This window comes from Manis pentadactyla, chromosome 5 (assembly GCF_030020395.1).
Source record: "Manis pentadactyla isolate mManPen7 chromosome 5, mManPen7.hap1, whole genome shotgun sequence".
NCBI classification, from domain to species: Eukaryota; Metazoa; Chordata; class Mammalia; order Pholidota; family Manidae; genus Manis; species Manis pentadactyla.
This window is the reverse complement of record NC_080023.1, coordinates 42,568,899-42,590,146: the sequence shown is the minus strand read 5'-3', so window position 1 is coordinate 42,590,146 and position 21,248 is coordinate 42,568,899. Positions and strand designations below refer to the sequence as shown.

Below are 21,248 nucleotides of genomic sequence, written 5' to 3'. Positions count from 1 at the left end.
TATATGGAAAGAAGTTGAGAAATCATGAAGGATTTGGGTGCCATTATAATGAGTCTGTCTGTATGCTGTAGGCAATCGGGCCAGGAGAGGCTTTTAAGCAGGAAAATGGTAGGACCATCTTGGGAAGCTGAACATCTTTGGGAAGAAACTGAATTGGAGAGAGAAGAGATGGAAAGGTGGGAAATGGTGGGAGATCATTGCTATCAGTCTAGGTGTGCAACGATGGTGGTTTAAAGCACTGACAGCAAGAATGAATGGGGAGTAGGGGCTGGATTCTAGAATTTTGAAGCAGATGAAGATTTAGTGCCAATGAGAGGAGGGAAAGAAGTTGGAGAAAGTGAGAAAGAGACTAGGTTTGTTGTGAGACTTGTGTGCAAGAACGTATGTGTTAGCCATCTATAAACCACAAACATTACACAACAGTTGTTTTTTTTATCTTCTCTGCTATTCGGAGTTTTGATGGGTAAAATGGTTGTACTTTTAAAGAGATTGATTCAGATCCAAGGGAAACATCAACCTTCGGATTAGGTTTTATTCCTGAGATTTCTCAAGGACCAGGGAAAAGGTAACCTGAGCAGAGAGGAAGACTAAAAGAAACAGCTAAACTGTTCCATTCGCAGCCCCTTTTCTCCGGAGGGCACGGACCCCGCCCACTGCCCCCTCGCTCTCGTCATCCTTCCGCCAAGGGCTCCTCGCTAGCCAATCATGCTTCGTTGACATCATCACCGTGCGCCGACACCAGTAGAGTCAGACGAGGCACCACGTGTACTGTGTTGACTGTCAAAGTCTCAGGGAGCCCAATTCCCGGAAGCTGTGAGTTCTGAGAGGTTCCTGGATTGCAGTGCCCCGAGTCTGTGAGTCCCCAACCATGAGTGCCCCTGGCGTGCTGTCCTTTACCCAGCAAGGCTGGGAGCAGGTGCTGGCCAAAGTGAAACGGGCTGTGGTCTACCTGGACGCCGCCTGCGCTGAGAGCCTGCACTGGGGCTGCGGATCGACGCGGCTCCTGGAGGCTGTGGGGGGTCCTGCGTGTTACCTGCGGGAATTCGAGCCTGCCGCAGATGGTGGTGGAGCCGAGCAGCCCAAGGCGGTGTTTGTCCTAAGTTGTCTGATGAAAGGCCGGACCGTAGATATTCTGCGGGACATCATCTGCCGCAGCCACTTCCAATATTGTGTGGTGGTCACGGCTGTCAATCACGATGTTCACCTCACGGCTAATCATGTGCCGGCGGCGGCAGCGGCTGAGTTGGAAGGGCAGCAGCCTGTGTTCGAGCAACTGGAGGAGAAGCTGTGTGAGTGGATGGGCAACATGAACTACACCGCCGAGGTGCTGCATGTCCCGTTATTGCTCGCCCCAGCTGCTTCTCACCTTGCCTTAACTCCAGCCTTTGCTTCCCTTTTTCCACTGCTGCCTCAGGATGTGCATCTCCTTAAAAGTGCCCGACCGGACAAGAAGAGGCTAGGAAACTTGGGTGAGGTGGATGCCACTGCTCTGACCCCCGAGCTGCTGCTGCAGATCAGGTGCCTGGTGTCAGGCCTCAGTTCTCTGTGTGAGCATTTAGGGGTACGGGAGGAGTGTTTTGCTGTAGGTTCCCTCAGTCGGATCATCGCTGCAGATCTGGCCAATTATGCTCCTGCCAAGAACAGGAGGAAGACTGTGGCAGGCAGGGCATCAGTGGTCTTTGTGGACAGAACTCTGGATCTCATAGGTGAGTGGGATTGCTGTGGAGGGCTTGAAAACCACTCTTCACAATATTGGGACATTCATTGATTCAGCATATATTTTATTGACCTTTTACTGTATGTCAGGTTGAGGATGCAAAGAGGAACAGATGCAGATCTCACAGAGTCTATCTCAAGGGGTGAAAAAGCCAAGCAAATTGGCAATTACAGTCGATTTGTTAAATACTGTGTGGGTAAATACATCATCAGTATGCGCTTTTTAAACAACTGTGTCTAGTCCAAGAGATTGGAAAATAGAATGATGCTGACACTGGGGCTCACTGTCCACCTGGGAGCCTTTTCCAAATGTGCAGATGCCAGCATTCACTACAATCTTTCATAAGAGGGCTCTAGTTAGTTGAAGAGGTGTTAGCAGATGGCTCAGTGGAAGGAAAACTGTACAACAAAACATGAAATTATCATAGTTCAGTTTTAGGCTTTTTTAGTGAATGTTAGCAAATGAGGCTGAGCTTAAATATCACCAAAAAGAAAGATATAATGCAATTGTAGAAAATATTTTCAGATGTTTATTGATTTATTCTTAGCTCTCTAATTCTCTTGAAGATCAGGTAATATCAAATTCTAATAATATATTAATTATTTGCACACTTAAAGAACAAATATAACCCTCAAAATAGGTGAAGGAAAAACATTTTCTTGTACTTGACATGTGCATTTATTTTCAAAGGTCAACTTTATTGTTCTCTAATTAGGTAAATATAATGCTGCTAGTAGTATCGGCTGACCACACGCAAGTTCAGGGAGAATAATCAAGAATCTGACATTGTTAAGTATTCCCTTCAGGAGATCAGAAAAAAGTTCAATGAAGTGATTCAAAACCACGACATGTGTATTTGAGTTTTTGACTTTATAGGATTAATTTTCAGGTCATAAAGTAAAATGTAAGATAAATAATAACATTAGATGTAAGCTTAATTATGGACTGGAAAAACCAGGTATCTAGTCTGTCAGTGTGATTTAAATATAAGTAATAATTGTAACCTCTCAGAATGCTTAGAAGATTAAAAAGCATCTGATGAGTATATATGCTTGTTGAGTTTTTTGAGTCCTTGGCATAAACTGTTTATATTTCTTCATGCCTAAAATGTGGCATATTGTTTCATAATTAATAAAGGTCACATACTTTGTTGTCTGCACCACACCCCCCAACACTTGAGTCAAGCAGACTTTAATGCCCTGGTCATCCAGTGTCATAGCAACAATTCCTTTACATCTTAGGCATCTCTTTCTTGTATGTGCCTCTTTTCTGCATACATAACAAACGTCTGTTCTCCAAATGCTTACAGTATGAAGCAGTCAAGGATGATTTGGAAAACAAGGGCACATGGGAAGACAAAGTTGCCATTCAGCACAATCATTTTTTTCTTTCTTTTAGAGCCTCCAGAGCTCCCTCCCCATACTCACCCCTTGGCTTTCTTGCTTTTATATCCCTGAGAAAATATAAGTCATCAGAAAACTTCTGTATCTTTCCACCAGCAAATACCAACTTTTCTATATCTATACTCACATGTTTTTCTTTCCTTACTTCATGTTAAGACCTTTGCAGACTAGGTCCTCTCCCTTTTCATTTCTCCCATAGATTTCCCTCTTTCAAATACCCTCCCTCTTTCCTAGATCATCACTTAAAAATAACCTTTTCTATTAGATTTTCCCCATCAACCTACAAACAGAATGAAACATTTCCTTTTTTGACCCCTTATGCTCCTCTAACTTCAGTTTTATTTTTTGCTCTATTTTATAACAAATGTGAAAGAGTTGTCTATACTTGCTGTCTCTACAATCATCGGCTCCAATTTTCCCTTAACTCCTCTTCAGTTATGTCTTTCTAACGTTTTTACTCCAGCACTCTTCCTCTGTCAAGACCATGAATGGCCTGAATATTGGTGAACCCCATGTTCAATTATTAGAATTCATTTTACTCAACCTCAAAGCAACATCTGACACAGCAGGGTAGAGGATGCAAATAGTTTTAAAAAAGATTAACGAAGTGCAGAAGATATACAGGTAATGCAGTTTCTTATATGAACCCATCAAAACATAAATCTGACATGTCGCTTGCTTACAATCCTCCTGTGGCCTCCCATCACACATACTATCAAATCCAAGTTCCTTACCATTGTTTGCAGGTACATACACGATCCACCTGTATGTACCTCTCCTACCGTGTTCCACTGATCTCCCCTCACACATTATGCTCTGGGCACACTGGCCACCTTGCCATTCCTCAACATGTCAAGCATGTTCCAGCTTCAGGGCCTTTGATGTTCTTCTGCAGCTCAGCTTGGAATGTTCTTCCTTAAGGTATCTATGTGCCTTTCTTGCTCACTTCCTTTGAACCTGTGCTCAAATCCCTGATGCCCTTCTTTAGACACTCTCACACCTTAGCCTGATTTATTTGTCGTGGTCTTTGCCTAACCTAACTCTACTAATTAAGTGTCTATTGACTGTCTCCTCCAATTTGAATGGAAGTTCCTGAGGGGAGAGACTCTGCTTTGTTTGCTATTTATTTAATTAGCACTGAGAAGAGTGCCTTGAAAATAGTAGGTATTCCATTAATATTTATTGAGTGAATAGATGAATGAATGAGTGAATTAAAGGTTGCTACCAACTAGACATTCATTGAGGTTAGCATACTCATTTTTTTCTGATTGAAAATACTTCTGAGATTCTTAAGCCACATAATTAGTCATCTCAGATGCCATAGGAATGCACAAAGGCACACACTTTCTGAATATTCTAAAATTTGACACTTTGGGCCCACAGTATTGGAGAAAGGAAATAATGATATTTATGTGACTATCTTGTAGATAAAAATTACTTCTACATTACCTTATTGGATCCTCTCAACAAATTAGGTGAGCTAAGTGTCATTTATCGTTTCAAGAATAAGGAAATTGAGGCTCAGAGGTTGTGTTTTACCAAAAAAAAAAAAAAAAAAAGCATGACCATTAAGGATAGGCAGTAAGTGGCAGGATTGCTTCAATATTTCTGTAAATATCCAAGCTCAGCATTTTCATGTTCTAAACTGTCAAAGTGAGAGTTGTTAGTGTTTTAGTATTAATATAAAGTTCTCATTTTCTTTATGTTTATTCAGATTCCTTCTGCCAGTAGTGGGCTTCCAGGGTGTTCTTTAGATCAGTGAAGGACTCCGAAGGCAGACTGGTATGGGAGGAGACCTTTTAGGTACATGGGACTGGTGAAATAATATTTAGTGTTCAAAGGGAGCAAATGGGAAATTTCTGTGGGTAGATTCAAGGCAACAAGTAAAAAAAGAGAAAGAAAAACTCTCCTACTTTGTCAAGGGCTTCGGAGAAATCATGAAAATATTATTTTCAATAGAATGTTGAGAGAATTATACAAGGTGTATAATGCTGAGGGAAGCAGCAGTGAACCCGCCCAAAAGTTACTTGAGGGATTTCTCAAATACATTTAAAATTATAAAGGCTCTGCTTCCTTTTTGCCTCCCTGAATAATTAAGTTTGAAAGCATTTAGGTGGGGCTAAGCAGGGTAGATGTCTATGCTGGGAGGAAGGCACTGATGGGGTTCAGGGTGTCAGAGCTTGAGTAGGGAGATATCTGAGTAGGGACAGGTTGCCTGCATGGGTGGTGGGTGGCACCAGCAATGGCCAGTTGGGAGTGGGAATAAAGGATAAAGGGAAGCCAGAATGGGTGAGATAATTTGCCTATCTGATGGTGCATGAAGCCAAGTTTGATTTGTGGTGCCCTCTGAGGCCTATCACCTTTGGCATAGTGTACCCAGGAAATGGTCTGTGATCTACTTCCCATTTTAAAATTATGCCATGCTTTCCTTTAGAAAGGATCAACTTACTGCTGTTGATGGAGGGTAGATTTTGGAGAATAAATTCTCCCTGGGACTAGTTTGCTACTATGCTTCTAATAACTTATCATTTGAAGTCTTTCTTAGTGGATAAAGCTATAATCCAAACCATCTTCCAGATGATCATGTTAGTGGTTCATTTGTGTCAAGGATATTTCAACACAGCATTGTATTCCCTATTAGGAGTATTCAGGGCTGATTTTCACTTGGTACATAGCTGTACTATCAAACCTGTTTTTAAAAATACTAAAGTACTTCTGCCCTAGGGAGTGAAGAGAAATCTCCTTATTGAGCACACAAATCACCTAATACTGCTGCCCAGTGGAAGTGAATGATAGGGCCTGGGCGTGTGGAGGAGGGTGCGGCTGAAGCCTGTTCCCTGTATGCGCTGAGGGTACTGAGGCAGCGGTGGGAGTTCACTGTGGAAATGCAGCACTTGTCCTCTGTGGCCCAAAATTGAATGGGGTGATAGGGTAGATGGTGTTGGTGACATTGCTGTTGGCATGGGTATTTTCCCGATTGGTCCAGACTCTGGTGTCCAGCAACCTACCTGATCACCATGTGCAGAGTTTTTACTGATCTCTCCTGGGTGTGACCAACATCAGGATCCAGGGAGCTCATGACTATGAATTTAATAGAGTAGTTGTTACAGGAGTTTGGTGTGGTTTCTTCTATCAAATTGTGGCTTAGACTGGGGCATTGTTTAGCCAGTGATAGCTGCAGCATACAAAAGATTACACCAACCATGTTTAAAAAATCAAAAGATGATTTGGAAATTATCGCAATGATTTGAATGATTTAAATTTCTATTTAAATTACTTGACAGCAGATGTAATAAAGAGGCCAAAAGGAAATACATTTTTTGTCTTTATTTAGATATTCATATATACACATATCTTAATTTATATTATTAGTTGTTAAATATTTTGGACACTATCATTGATAACTACCACTAGAAGATTTATATACTTAACTCTCTTCTTATATGTAAAATTGGCACTACCAAAAATAATCCCCAGTAATTAATCAATTTGACCTTGTTAATATTATGCTACAATATAGACAATTTCCCTCTCATCTTTTTGTTGTTGTCTTTGCTGACATGTCCCTTTGTTGGATAGTTGTTTTTTTTTTTCAGTAAACTTTTATTGAATGCCTACTATGTGCCAAACATTGTTAAATGTCTAGGGAAGCAGTGGTGAACACATTAGACAAGTTCCTTGCTGTTCTGAAGCAGTTGATAGCTCTCAGGGCTTATAACTATAGAAAGTTGTGGTAATTGTTTGAGAAGTAAATGGCCACTGATGTCTGTTGCTCTGATTTTGGCTTACTTTTCCCATGTCTGGACCACCCAGAGTCTGTGTCTCTGCAGAGTGTTTTAGGCATGTTTGCATATGGAATTTAAGTACAACATTCTAGGGACCGTCCTGGCTTCTGACTTGTTTGGAGGGACAACTTAAAAAGTAGATGTGATTTATGACTCTCTAAAAGGTTTGAATCTGGTTTCTATTATTTTCTGGCTCTTAAGATCAACTAGAGTCCTTTGCTAATTGTCTTCAAGTTCAAAATCAAAAGATAGGAGATGGCAGTAACTCTAGGAACTAAATTTCCTCTCAGTTCAATTCTTCTGGATTTTAGTTTCATGTAAACTTTTAAATTAAATCCATTCAATTAAAGGTTAACTTTCAATCCAATGGGTGGTTCTTAAACCTGAAATTATGATACACTGATGTATTTATATTTGGTATTTTAAGGTATGGTTGTATATTATTTGTTAAAATATTAAAATTTGAGGCTATAAATAATGGCTAAAATGTGAGAGCATATTAACTTTTCTTAGCATTCTACATATATAAACTCCTTTAATTTTTACAGTTATTCTTTGAGGTAAGTATTATGATTATCCCCACTTTACAGATGAGGAAACTGGGACATGGAAGGGTTAAGTAGCTCACCCAAGATCACATAACTAGTAAGTGGCACAGTCAGGGTTTGAACCTTAGCCCTTTGCTCCAGAGTCTGTGTTCATAACGTCTCTCATATGTATGGCTGTGGAAAAAAGTTTGAGAACCCTTGTCCTGAGTAGTAGAGATGATGCTGATACAGTGCCCGGAAACTAGCAGTTCAGAGACTAAACACTGTCATTGGACTCTGGTGCTGCTTTAGTGTTCAGAAAAAGTGACTGTTCTTTCTTCTTTGTATCTGATTTTCTACAAAATACAAAATAACCAAATACTTTCTTCATTTTAGAGTTTAGAGGATACTGTTTAAAATACAGATCTGAGACACAATTAAGAAGCCACATAAAGCTCTGTCTAGATTACTGGTGTTAGATCCAGACCAGTATAATAACCTCAAGTCCTAGCTTAGTGACTTTGTTGCTGTTTGATTTTCATTGAGCCTTGTGAGGGTTTTCTCATTTGTAAACACAGGAAAATAGTGACCTTAAAGTGCTGTTGGATGGAAATGAAATCATTCATTCATTCATTCATTGAATATATAATTTATATAGTGGGTAAAAGATTTTAGAAGTGATAGAGTTTCCATTTTAGCATAGTTAGGGAAGACCTCTCTGGGGATGTGACACTGGCACAGAGACTGAAAGAAGAGAGGAAGCAGGCCATGTGATATAGAACATGCAAGACCCAGGGAACGGCAAGTGCAAAGGATCAGAGGTGGGAATATGTTTGACATAGAAGGCCAGTATTGTTTCCTGCAGCTTGCCCTTCAAGCAAGGTGGGCCAGTGTTAGGCGATAAAGTTGGGAGATAGGTAGAGTCAGTGCATTGTAGGGCAAAGTAAGGACTTAGAGCAAAAGCCAAAGTATGATGGCAAAGCTGGAGGGTTTTGAGCTGTGTTGTGACATGATCACATTTACACTGTACAGGGTCATTATGTAAGGATTGAGGTAGATCCCCAATATATGGTAGGTGCAACTACTCTCTAGGTTGTAATAGTCATAAGTGGTTAATTACAATAGTCTTAGCTCTCCCCTTCCTAGTCATCAGTCCTTGGGCAAGTTGCCTAGCTTATGGGTCTCAGTTTCCTGATCTATATGTTGTGGATAATAACAGTACCCACTCAAAGGGTTGTTGAGAGGGTAAAATAAGTTAACCTGTCTAGCTCCTAGAACAGTGCTGGTATATAATGGGCCCTAGAAAAGTATTTATTCTTACTTCTATTACTTAATAATATGCATTTAAGAATATAATGTTTTATTCTTTCAAAGGTATGTTTTTTCCTAAGTATATGACTAAGAACATAAATATAATGATGATTTTTCCATGCATATAACCCAGATGAATTCTATTACTTGGCCTATTACTTGCCACTAACGGAAATGAGAGTTGGTTAGAATTAGCCCTTTGTCAGGAACTATATTCTGTCATACCTAGAGGGAAAAAGATGAAGTAGAATGAGTGAAAGATTACTCCTGTATGGTTCTGCTAGATCACTACAACTTGGGTTACCTAGGAGAGTGTAAAGAATGGTATGGATGGTCTCTGTTTCATAAATGTTTACTGAGCAACTTTCATATGTAGGATTTGTGCTAGGTAATAGTGATACAAAGCCTCACTTAGTATTTCCTGGGGACTGGCAGCCTCAGGCTCAAATGGAAACTAATTAAAAATTCAGAGTCTCAGTCCTCCCCCCAGACTTCTGAATCAGAATCTGTGTCTTAACAAGTTCCCCAGGTGATTTAATATGCAGTAAAGTTTGAGAAGTGCTGATATAAAATCAAGCAGTCAAGGCTCCTGTCCATGAGGAACTCAGAGTCTGATGAAGAAGCACAAAGCTCAACTAAATAGAATATGAATGGTATATGCTTTCATGGGTTTAGTTACAAAATGCTCTCCTTAGTGATGGCCATTTCTAGGCAGTGGTTCTCAACCTGGCTTCACATTTGAACCACACCAGGAAGTCTGATTTTTAAAAGAAGATCTAGGCAGAAGCTGGAATCAGTAGTCTTTTAAAGGTGCCAAAATGTACAAAGATAATGCGAGGAGCATAGGTTGTTCTGTGAGTTCTTTTTAGATAATATTTTGTTAGAGCTTAAGGTGCATGAGGAGCAGGATGAATGACTGAGGCAGTGGTAAGAGATGAAGAAGGAAGGGTGATGGAGGTCAGGAGGAAGGACGTAGGGATCATGTTTCAAAGGCCTTCAGTTTCATTCTCAGTGAGGAGCCATCCTTTTTTAGGCAGGCAAAGTGTAGGTACACATTTCCTGTTGAGCAAGTTCTCTGGTGGACAATATGATGGATGGATCTGTTGATTCCAAAGTGGGAACTGTAGGGTGAGTCAGTCTCTCATGGGGTGGGTTTTTGTTGTTTTGCTTGCTTGTTTTAAAGTCAAGTTTATTAAAGTATAATTTGCATATAGTAATATTCATACTTTATAGTGTGTAATTTTGTCAAACAACATATAGTCATGTAACCACCACCACTATTGAGATATAAGAATAGTTTTGTCACTCCTTAAAATTCCCTGTACCCTTGTAGTCAGTCTCTCCTATCACCTTCAGTCCCTGGCAATCATGACCCATCCTTTTCCTAGAGTTTTAGCTTTTCAAGGATGTCATAAAAATGCAATTATATAGTATATAGCCTTTGAGTGGCCTCTTTCACTTAGCATGATACAGTTGAGATTCATCCATATTGTTGCTTGCATCAGTAGTTCATTCCTGTGTATTTATGAGTAATATTCAGGTATAAAGATGCAGCACAGTTTGTTAATTTGCTCACCAGCTGGACTGTATCCTTAAAGAGTATACAGAAGAATAATGTTGATATCTGTTGGCTCAACTCTACTTCATACTGTATGGTGTGCAGTGATTTGAAATTCAGGAACTTTTTTGAGCAAGTGATCAAAGTTATGGAGTATCTAGAAAAAAAGACTATCAACAACATTCCATATACAATTAAGCCTTCCTACCCACTAATGGAGGATCCCAGCCTAGGAGCCATGATATCCTTGGGATAAAGTCAAAAAATACTGGAGGCTAGGAGATTGATCAGGAGACTATCATTATATCTAGGTAAGAAATGGTGTGCTTATATTGAGTCAATAATAGGGAGGATGAAGAGGGTAGTAATTGAGTACTTAAATGAGAGAATTAATAGTGGTGAGTGATATAAAAGTGGAGGATTAAGGGTAGGATTTGAAGATGTGCCAAGTTTTCTAGCTTGGGCAATTTCAGAATTCATTCACTGCATAGGGAATATAGGGGAAGATTCAAGTTAGGGGCAATAGAATGAATGCTATATGATTCTCTTCTCTAAAATTACTGTGTGGAGAAAGACATTTACTGAATAAACTTGTATATATACTGTGTTATGATTCTCCTCCCACCTCTCCATTCCCCCAAAGCCCTACGTGGTATGTGGCAAGGTTAAGCAGGTTTTTACTGCTATGCAGTAGCTGCTTTACACTAATCTCCTTTATACTAAATTTGAGGCAACCAAAAGTAGTGTTAGAAATGATAGTATCAGAGGGGATCTAATAACCAACATTTCTTTTCCCATCCACATTCTGAATCCATTGAATATGAGATAAAGAGTTGGCAGGTAGAGGCCATAATACTAGTTTTATAGTGGATACAGTGAACATTAAGGAATGTGGCTCATATGTATGGGCAAATGAGCTTCCTAGTACTGAATCCAAGAGTTGGAAGGTTTACCCACTTGGCAGCAGGGTTGTACCAGAGCAAGTCTCTTCCCCTCCTCCCAAGGGCAGAAGTTATTCTAGGAAGAGTAAGTAGAGTAGAACCTGTAAGTAGAGATGGCCCTAGGGAAAAGTGATTTAAGGAGGACTTCAGGAGTGTTAGACTATAATCGTTGTCCCTCTACCTAGAAGGAAACATCAGGAATAATAAAGGAAATTTGTGTTCCTACAACCCAGAAATGTAATCAAATACTGAAACTTCTCAAAATAATGAAAGACAGTCATAGATTCTTGGGACAGAATGATAGGGAATCAGAAAGGAAGTGAGCTGTTTAATATACTAAATTTAAGAGTCCAGTAGTCCTATCTCAACACAAAGGTCCAATATGCACAACCCAAAAATATCCTGTTTGTGAAAGGTAAAGAAGGCTATTGCTGCATTTTTGTCTTATGAGTCCTACTACAGTGTGACTGAGCTCATGTGAAGGCTCCTCATAACTGCTTTGCACTTTGTTCCATGTAAGTAGAGGCAAGTGGAGATGTTGCATGCCTTGTGATAATGATACGAGTGTGTACATTCACATATGATTCACAGGGTCATACAGGATTGGTATTTTTCTGCAGTGGTTAACTGAAAAAGTTTAGTCCTTGAAGCAATTGACCTAACTTAGGATCTCAAATTCTGAGGTTCAAAGATATGTTTAGTTATCAGTTGGACCAAGTATGAGTTTTTAGCTCAGTAAAATGGCATCTCCCTTATGGAAGTTGCCTCAGATCACACAAGGAACTAGTGGAGGACAAGACCACTAGAGCCCATGTCCCTAAATCTCGGCATTTTATTAATTTCATAAAAGAAGAATCTGAAGTTATTGTGACATTGAGAGGTCCCAAATGCTTAGTCTATGTTTGAGTCAAGGAAATGGCATTAATTAAATTTTTAAAAATGTATATTGAATCTTCTAAAGCAGGACATGGGAGAAAATGTATTCACAAAAGATCAGGGCAATTAGTTGAAACTCCACATCTGATATATCCTTCATTATGAAACATGTAATTTTTATTTATTTTTATTGTAATATAGTTGGCATACAATATTATATTGGTTTCAGATGTACAACATAGTGATTCCATAATTATATACATTACTAAATGCTTACCATGGTTAAGTGTAATTACCCTGTGTTACCATACCAAGATATTGCAACATTATTGTTTATATTCTGTATGCTGTACTTCCATTCCTGTGACTTATTTATTTTATAATTTGAATTGTATGCCTCTTTATTCCCTTCACCTACTTCACCCATCCCCCAACACTCCTCCAGTATGGTAACCAATCAAACATTAGATATACATCTTGTTTTGACTAAAGCTAAGAAGCAGAGTAAATGCAGTCATGTACATTTGGCACTTTGCTAATTCTCTGATATAATATTTTAAATAGTTTCTGATGGAATATAAATTATTTTTCTAATTAGGTAAGTTTCATGTGCTCCTTATAGAGAACACTGTGGAAAAATGAAGTTTATGGAGAGTTTACATCAACCAAAATTATACCATCCAAAGAATCCCTGTTAAAATTCTGGGATATTTGTGTGTATGCATGTGTATAACAACAAAATTTTTATTCTTATTAAACAGGAATATATGTTCATTATAGGAAGTTTAAAAACTATAAATAGAAGAAAATAAAAATTATAACTTGACAACTGCTTCAATAAATATACCATAATTAAAAAAAAACTATTTCTCTAGTTTTGAACATTTAAGATGTTTGTTTAGTATATAATGTTTTAAGTACATAAATGATACTTTGGTTCTAGAAAAGTAACTATTAGCTAATAAACCTTAAGAAGAAATAAGTATGTTATGCCTTGACTTTTCATATTCAGAGTTTTAAGCAAACTGGATTAGTCAACAATTTCAGTTTACAGAGGGTTTAAGGATCTAAACTTGCCAGAGACCCCCAAGTTTTGCATAGGGAGGATGAGTGAGCAGCAGCCAGACTGTAGGCACCAAAGAACTTAGGAAATAAAGGAGGCACACACAGGCTTCTTCTCGTCTGTGCCCTGTGTACGGCAGTTGAAAATAAGAATAGCTTGGGGCAGGGTTCAGAATTTGGGCACCTAGTGCAAAGAAAAGTTATTTTAGGGATAAGTGGATATTTATACAACTTTTTACTAAGTGAGGGGGGGAATTAGTGGAGAGAGAAGTTCCTAATGTCACAAGGTAATCCTAGTATCTCCATTCCAGATTTAGTTTAAAGATATAATTCACTTAGACACTTTGGATCCCCCCCTCTGGATTGCAGTCTTGGGGCATTTGCTCAGCAAGTATTTAAACAGCAGTTTGTAGTCTGCATGCTGGAGAGACAAGCATAAACTATAAGACAACATGAATAAGTGGTTCCTGCCAAGCCTAGTAAATGAATAGTGTATTAGTGGTTCAAGAACTCTTCTTTTTTTAACATCAGAAATCACCTCAGAAGCATTCATGCTGGCTCTGTGTTAAGTCACTTTTATGGATCTTAATTTTTTCAAATAAAGAGTGTGATTTTGGAGTTATCTGCCTTCTGAGTTTGCATTCTTGCTTTGTAATTTACAAGTTATGTAATCTTGAGCAAATTGCTTAAAGTGAATCTCCTATTTTGTAAATGAGCATAATGATACCTACATATTAGAGTTGTGAGAATTAAGTGGATAATAAATGTGCAGTTTGGAACTTAATACCTGGTACATCATAGCCTCTCAATACATATTAGCTATTGCGATGAAGATAATGATTCCTTGGATTCCTGGTTTGTTCTTATTTACCTAATTCTTCTGCTCAATTAATATGGCATGGCAAAAAACAATAGAGAGAGATAAAGAGGCATTGAAAGCAAAAGGTTAATTGATTTGAAGTGGGTGGGATCGAAGCAAATAGATGTGCCAAGTTCTACCTATTGTTGGAATGAAGTCTTCCAAGCAATACTGGTTTTGGGGAATATAACTTGGTTTTATGGAAAAAGTATTAAATTGTGGTATTGGTCTTGAATTTCAATTTCAGTTCACAAAGTTCATTTGTTATTAAAAGTGTTAATATATGTAAAGCACCTAGAACCATATCTGGGACACAGAAAGCACTCTATAAATGCCTCTGTCATTACAAACTGCTAGCATTCATCCATTATTTTTTCTTCATCTAACAAATATTTAGCAAGAGCCAACTTTGCCTGCTAGACACGGCAGGTTTAGGGTGAAACAGATCAACAGTTGGTTGCCATTATGAAGATAAGGTTCTGGCAGAGGGGAGATCTGTTATTCTAGGTCAGGTCTCTGATCCCTTCTGGCTCTTAATGTCTTCATCAGTAAAATAAAGTTTGGGTGTAAAATTTCAGAATAGTATCAACTTATGACACTATTTACCTGGCTGACTTTATGCTGATTATTTTTTTTTTCATTAAATATTTCTTGATACCTACCATATGTGGGCACTGTGCTAGGTGCTGGGAATATAGTTGAAGCCAGAGCAGACACAATACCTGCCCTTACAGAGCATTGAGTACAACACACAAGGCACGCGTTGACTAGGTAATTGTGGGCTTGGCTGGTCTTGCTGAGGGCAAAAATCCTAGGCTTGTGTTACTGATTTGTAGAAAAAAAAAAAAAGAACGTACATTGTTCTTTATAGAAGGATCATTATAAAACATTAATCTAGCTTTTCCCTCCCATTTTGTGAGTTTATATTTTCATGTCTGCTTTAACAGGAGCAGTTGGACATCATGGAGACAACTTGGTAGAAAAGATCATTTCAGTGCTTCCGCAGCTTCCAGGCCACACTAATGATGTGATGGTTAACATGGTAGAGCTCACCGCACTTAAGACCGAAGAGGAGAATCAGAATGTGGTTGCACCAGGCTGTCTCGCACAGTCCAAGTAAGACATGGTTTTTTACCTCTCCTTCTTTCTCTTCCCTTTTCTTTTTCTCCTAGACTGAGTGTTCCTGTAGAAAGGAAACAATGAAGAGTTGGTCTGGTTGAAAAATTCACAGTGAATAGCATTGAGGAAAGTTTTTTTCTTAACTTTGAAATAACCATATCCACTGATCAACAATAAGCCAAAAGGTATGGAATTTTACAGAGGTGTCATTTAGATGTAACATAAGCTGGTTCCCAAGAAGTGAGTCAATTTATGCATCTCCATTTCAAAACTAGTTTCACATCAAATTGAGTCCAGCCTTACTCAATTTATTATTCCCAGTTGACTTTTTCACTTGGCTAAAAAACAGCCCACATACTATGAAACAAAGCCACCTTTTTGTTAATGATATGCTCTTGGGCACCAATGGGAGAAGCTTTTATTTCTATATGTATTTTTTCACATGCTTAGACATGTCAGGGAAAGAAGATGGTGTACTTTTTGTTAGGCAGCATTTCAAAAATAAAAGTACATTTCTCCAGAAACATAATAAAATGATACAATAGTTACCTTCTCTATTTTGTCCTTCATCAACAATTCTTAAAAGAAAAAAAATGTATTAGAAGGGGAAAAAGTGTCTGTGTGTCTGTTTCCCTTATCTCCTGTTTAAAATTTTTAAACAGAGCAGGACTTTTGACATTATAGTTTCAGATCTTAACTGTAACAGATGCATTTGGAATTTCCTATCATATTGTAATTAATTTTAAGCTCCTGAAGTTTTCAGCTATTTTGTCACTAGTTAATAACATTTATTGGATGCCCAGTATGTATGGGCCAGTGTGGGAAGAAAAAGGAAAATTCTATGCCCCATCTTTTTTGTATATTTATACACACAATAAAAATGTAGGCCATATGCTTACTTCGGCAGCACATATACTACAACTTAGGCCTAAGGGTTTGCAGCTATGTAAAGTCAGAAGTAATTGTGATTGGAAATACTTTTAGCTCTTCAGCCATCCTCATATTAATTATTAAGGACTTGGTGTGAGCCTTCTATGGACTAAATAATATGAAGGACATAAAATAATATAAAGTATCACTCTTGCCTTCAAGTAACACTTTTCTTATTGGGGCGGTTATGATTTACACTCAGGTACAATGAAAAAACAGTGAAATTATATGAAATCAAGACTTGTGTGTCTGCTACAGATTATAAATCCTACAAGTATTATTAATCCATCAGGTTAATCTGGTCTTTATAGATCAATGTGGGCCTTGTGGAAGTGGAAGATGAAGTTACTTCATGATTTAACTTGGGGAGTCCTTTTTGTACAACACAATGGTTACACAAACAACAGAAATCAATTTGGCTGATTTCATCAAAATAGGAATTTGTTAAAGGGGACTAAATAGCTAACAGAATCAAAAGAAGAGTGTTAATCAGATTTTGGAAAGGGCAACTGTTCCAGGGGCCTAGGGGTCAAGAACCCTGGAAAAGACTCTTCAAGGCCTTGGCATCAGAAAGACTGAATTTTAACTGTTTTCTGTCATTAATTATTCTGCTTAAGGTTCAGATTCCAAGGGAAAAGGTAACTTGGAATCTGTGGGGCTAACTTGGTCATGTGCCTACCTTTTTGCCCAGGCTTGGGAGTAGTTCATACGAAGAATTGTGCCAAGATCTTACGGTAAGGAGGGGCATAGTGGGAGTAGTTCTTCAAAAGAAAACTGAAACATTTATCAAAAGTAAGGGGAAAGGATGCTGGACAGGCAAACAGTAGATACCCCTTAAGGATAATAGCACAGACTTATAGAGGACTTACTGGGCAACAGGCATTATTCTGATCATTTTATATGTACTAACATTTTAATCCTCTCAAAATCTCTATGAGTTGAGTTCTGTTATCATCCCCTTTTATAGATGAGACAGGAAGTTAGGTGCTTAACCACTGTAGGAAATGATGGGGGTCCTATACTTGAATCCAGGTAGTCTGGCTATCAAGTGAGTGCTTACCACTACTCTGCCACCTCCACAGAAGCCTGAGATAATTACAGAAAAAAACAAGTGGGCGCCTAAGAAGTTGGCAAAAAGAAGAGTTGAATCCAAAATTAATAGCAGGACAAGCAAGAAAGAGTTGAATCCATAATTAAAGAGATGAGTAGTATGACAAATGTAAGACTCAAGGCATCTCTTAGATCTACACGTCATATTTTGATAATGGCCAATTCATTTAACCTTGCGTCCTCACTCATTCTACCCCTAACTTAGTCCAAAGCTTAAACTAAATGCCATCACCCTTGGAATACCATTTCCCTTGCCAATGATTGCTTTGCAATGTGGAGGTGACAAGAGAGAAAGTCTCCTTAGGGCTTCTTAGTCAGGTTTCTTTGCTTCTGAAAAGATACTCAAGAAAGAGATATACTTTGCCCTTCCCCGCAGTCTCTTCCCACAACTCCCAGGACTCCAATGTAAGTCCCCGAAACAGCTCCAGGCATCTTGCTCACAGCCAGAAGTTGAAGCCGGCTTCATAGAAGGTAGCATGGCCAAGGGTCCACAGAGAAGAGCACCAATGGTATACTGTGTCTGGATCTACATTATGTAGGAGAATATATTTTCTTATTATTTAAGCCAAATAGAGTTGCTGTTTTCTGTTACTTGCAAACTAACTGGCACATCTTCTGTACCTCATTATTTCATCTATAAAATGAGGGCATTGGCCTAAGGCTCCTGGGTTTATATAAAAATTCTTCCTAAATGAGCCCCTGCTGTGCCTCAGCTCTGTTCTGAGCATTTACAATTAAATTTATTCTTATATATTTTTCCCTCCTGGTCTTTGTTTTCAGTGGGTGCCTTTTCTTTTCATTAGACTATGAGTGAGTGTGTGCTGTCATGGAATATGAGCTTTGAGTGCTAATCAGGTATAACAGTGTGTCATAAATGTCAAAGATGGTGATGAGTTCCAGGGGAATCTGAAGAAGAAAGCTTTAATGAGAGCAGCCTTGGTAAAATAGTGAGACCAGGAGTCAGGTTGCAGATGATAAAGAGATTGGTGAGAAAATTCTAAGCAAATAAAAGTGTAAAACAATAATAGGGAGAAAAATTGTAGTTCTTTTTTTTTCTTTACAATTGCTTGGAAGACTGAGGAAATAGTGCTGATTAACTTCTCTGCAAAAGAGGAATGGAATACATTATAGCTTTCCTATCATATACTGTACTTCCATCAAAATAACAATCACGACTACCTCCAAAGAAATTTGAGTGTCATCCAAGTATGAGAGAAACTCCCCCACAACCCTGAAACATCTCAGTGAAATGATTGTGAGGATAAAAAAGTTAGTACTAAAATGTAAAACAGATGGGCTCTTGGCAATAAATAATATGCCTGTAGTGGAGTAATCTTTGAAAAGCAAGCTCTAACTATGATAGAAGCCTTGATAATCAAAATTTATTGGTAATATAATTTTTATAAAAGGCCGTTTATAATTATGGCAATAAAAGTTACTGCCAAAGCAAATGAGAAATCGATAACTTAAATGCATTATAACTTGGCTTTCTAGTCTCTGTCCATTGGTCCCCGGATTATGTAGAATATTTTTTACCAGAAGGAGGCAGAATCCTTTCTATTCTTACGTTTTCTTTCTGTTGAAGTGGGTTTCTGTTCCCTGCTCCAGTTCTACTCTTCCTCACCTATCACCCTCCCAGCTCTGTAAGCACCCTTGACCTGATGTCCTACCTGCATTTGCTGGGTCTGTGCCTGGTGCCCTGTCTCTGGCCTAACCACACCCAGGGTGCTGCTCGTTCTGCTTGGTCCAATGCCCACTTTTCTTCCCGTGGCTTTCCATACTCCTCCGAGTGAGAGCCAAAGACCTTCCAGTGGCCCACAAGATCTGTGTACCAGTTGATTCCTGGTTCCTCTCTGATCTCATCTCTGTCTCTCCTTATTAGTCTCTCCCCAGCCTCGCAAGCCTCGTTTCTGTTCCTCCAATAGGGCTCCCACTGTCCTGCCATGTAGCTTTAGCTCTTGATGCTCCTTCTGCCGAGATCGTTCTTCCTGCAGATACACACTTGCCCTCATTTCCTTTCTTCCTTCTCAGGCCTTTTCTGTTCATCTGAGCACTTCATATTTCCCTTCTTTATTTTATTGTTTTTCTCCTTAACACTTATCACTTTCTAGTATACTTTTCTGTTGTATTTTTGTCTCTCCTTATCCTAGAGAGCTATGGAGAAAACTCTCCACTAGAGAGTTCTATGAGAGGAGCCATATTTGTCTGTTTTGTTCACTGCTATGTCCCCACTGCCTAGAACAGAACCCAGCATTCAAGGGATATTTGTTGAAGGAACACATGGTAATGGATCTTGCCAGGGCAGGATCATGAATGCAGTGAGGCTGCTGGATGAAGACAGAATTTAGTGGAGCCAAATCAGAGTATAAAAAAGGCAAGTTTGGGATGTCTAGACTCTTAATTATTTAGTAGTTGAAACATTCTCATTGTGTTAGCAAAATAAAACAAAATTAGCCTACTTAGTTATACTTTTAGGACTTTATTTCATAGATGTATTTTGCACACAAGTAGAATGATATATTACATTCATTAATCACTATAACATTTGTAATAGAAAGGATGGTAGTAACTTCAGTGTCTATCAGTTCAGTAAATTGTGGCTATTCATGAATGGAATTATATTCAGCTATTAAAAAGAGAATAAAGAATGAAGAAGTTGTTTGTATACTGATAAGTAGTGAGCTCAATGACATACCTCAACAGAAAAAAGCAAGGTGTGGCACACCTATTTGTAAAATGTGAAATAGATATTCATATTTGCTTGTGATGCATTAAATATATCTGGAAAATGTATAAGGACCTGATGATGTTGGCCACCTCTTGGGAATGCTTTAGGCTGGGGACACACTGAGAAATTAGTGAAATGAATGAAGATGGAGGAAGGAGGAAGATATCTTTCTACATAATAGTTTATAGTTTTTGAATTTTCAATCATGTGAATGCATCTTCTATTAAAAATAAATAGAAAAATAGATTTAAATAAAAACATTATTTCCGTCTTAAGCTAGCTTAGGGTAGGATTCTGTGTTCCCAGGAAGTAAAGTTGCTGTCTCTGACTTTGGAACCACTACAGTGCTTCTCCCTTTGCATTGTCTTCCTTCCCCAATGAACCATTCCTTCCTTTAAAACTTTAATTAAAATGCCAAAACACTGTATGTAATTGTTTCTACATGTCTGTCTCCCCTTCTAAGCTGTAAATTCCTTCATGGTAGTAACTGTGCCTGACACTCTTAAGAGGAGATAGTAAATTGAATGAAGAATGTAAAAGTGATTGAGTAAATCTTCTGAGGCCAAGTATAAAAAAGATGAATAAATCCATGAAGAGCTTTATCTACTTCACTTTAGCCACTGTCTAGCATTATTGATTGGTATGTCTGTCTATCTACTGTATCTTATTTCACCCATTAACTTTCTTCTTTGTACTTTTCTCCAAATATACATAATTTTCTAGGTCAGTTAGAAGGAAGGGAAGTAAAACTGAGCACCTGAATTTTGTCAAGTATTACGCTTGGTGTTTTGAAATATGTTATTTCATTTAATTCCAAAAGCAACTCTACAAGGCGGATATTACTCTTTTTCTATTATTATAGAAGTCGAGAAAAAGAAGCTTAAGTAACTTGCCCAAAGTGATTGAATCAGGTCACTTAAAAAAATTATTTTTTACTTTCAAGCATATTTCTTTTCCACTATATCACACTAACTCTCTGGCACATGCTTAGTTGAATAAATGTATAAATAAACTAATGAATTCAGAAATTTTGGGTACTCTGGTTTAAGCAGTATTTTAAGTCCTTGTTAAATTTTTTTTTTTCTAGATAGGAATTTTTTTTCCCTAGATAACAGAGCAGTAGAATAGAGTAGATTTTATAGATAAGAGACAAAAGCTATGGTGGTTCCAACCTAAACAATGATGAGCCAATTTTTGTTAACTTTTACACTAAGTAACCTGATACTGGTGTATATTAAGTCTCTTAACTGGACCCTTAATGTCAAAAATTGTTCAGTCACATTTAAATAGTGATAAATATTTTTCCTATTTTCTTGCTTCCG

At 38.2% G+C, this 21,248-nt stretch overlaps 1 protein-coding gene across 2 annotated transcripts in view; it reads left to right on the top strand.

The window, feature by feature from the left end:
• Positions 1-719: 719 nt before the first annotated feature.
• SCFD2 (sec1 family domain containing 2) overlaps positions 720-21,248 on the top strand; it is a 455,587-nt gene continuing 435,058 nt past the window's right edge. The window contains exons 1-2 of one of the 2 annotated variants that reach the window (XM_036895221.2): positions 720-1,706; positions 14,987-15,155. In XM_036895221.2, coding sequence (XP_036751116.2) covers positions 869-1,706; positions 14,987-15,155 — 1,007 coding nt within the window. In that variant the 5' untranslated portion in view covers positions 720-868. The remainder of the gene's footprint in view (positions 1,707-14,986; positions 15,156-21,248) is intronic. The other variant, XM_057502226.1, reaches the window with a different exon arrangement.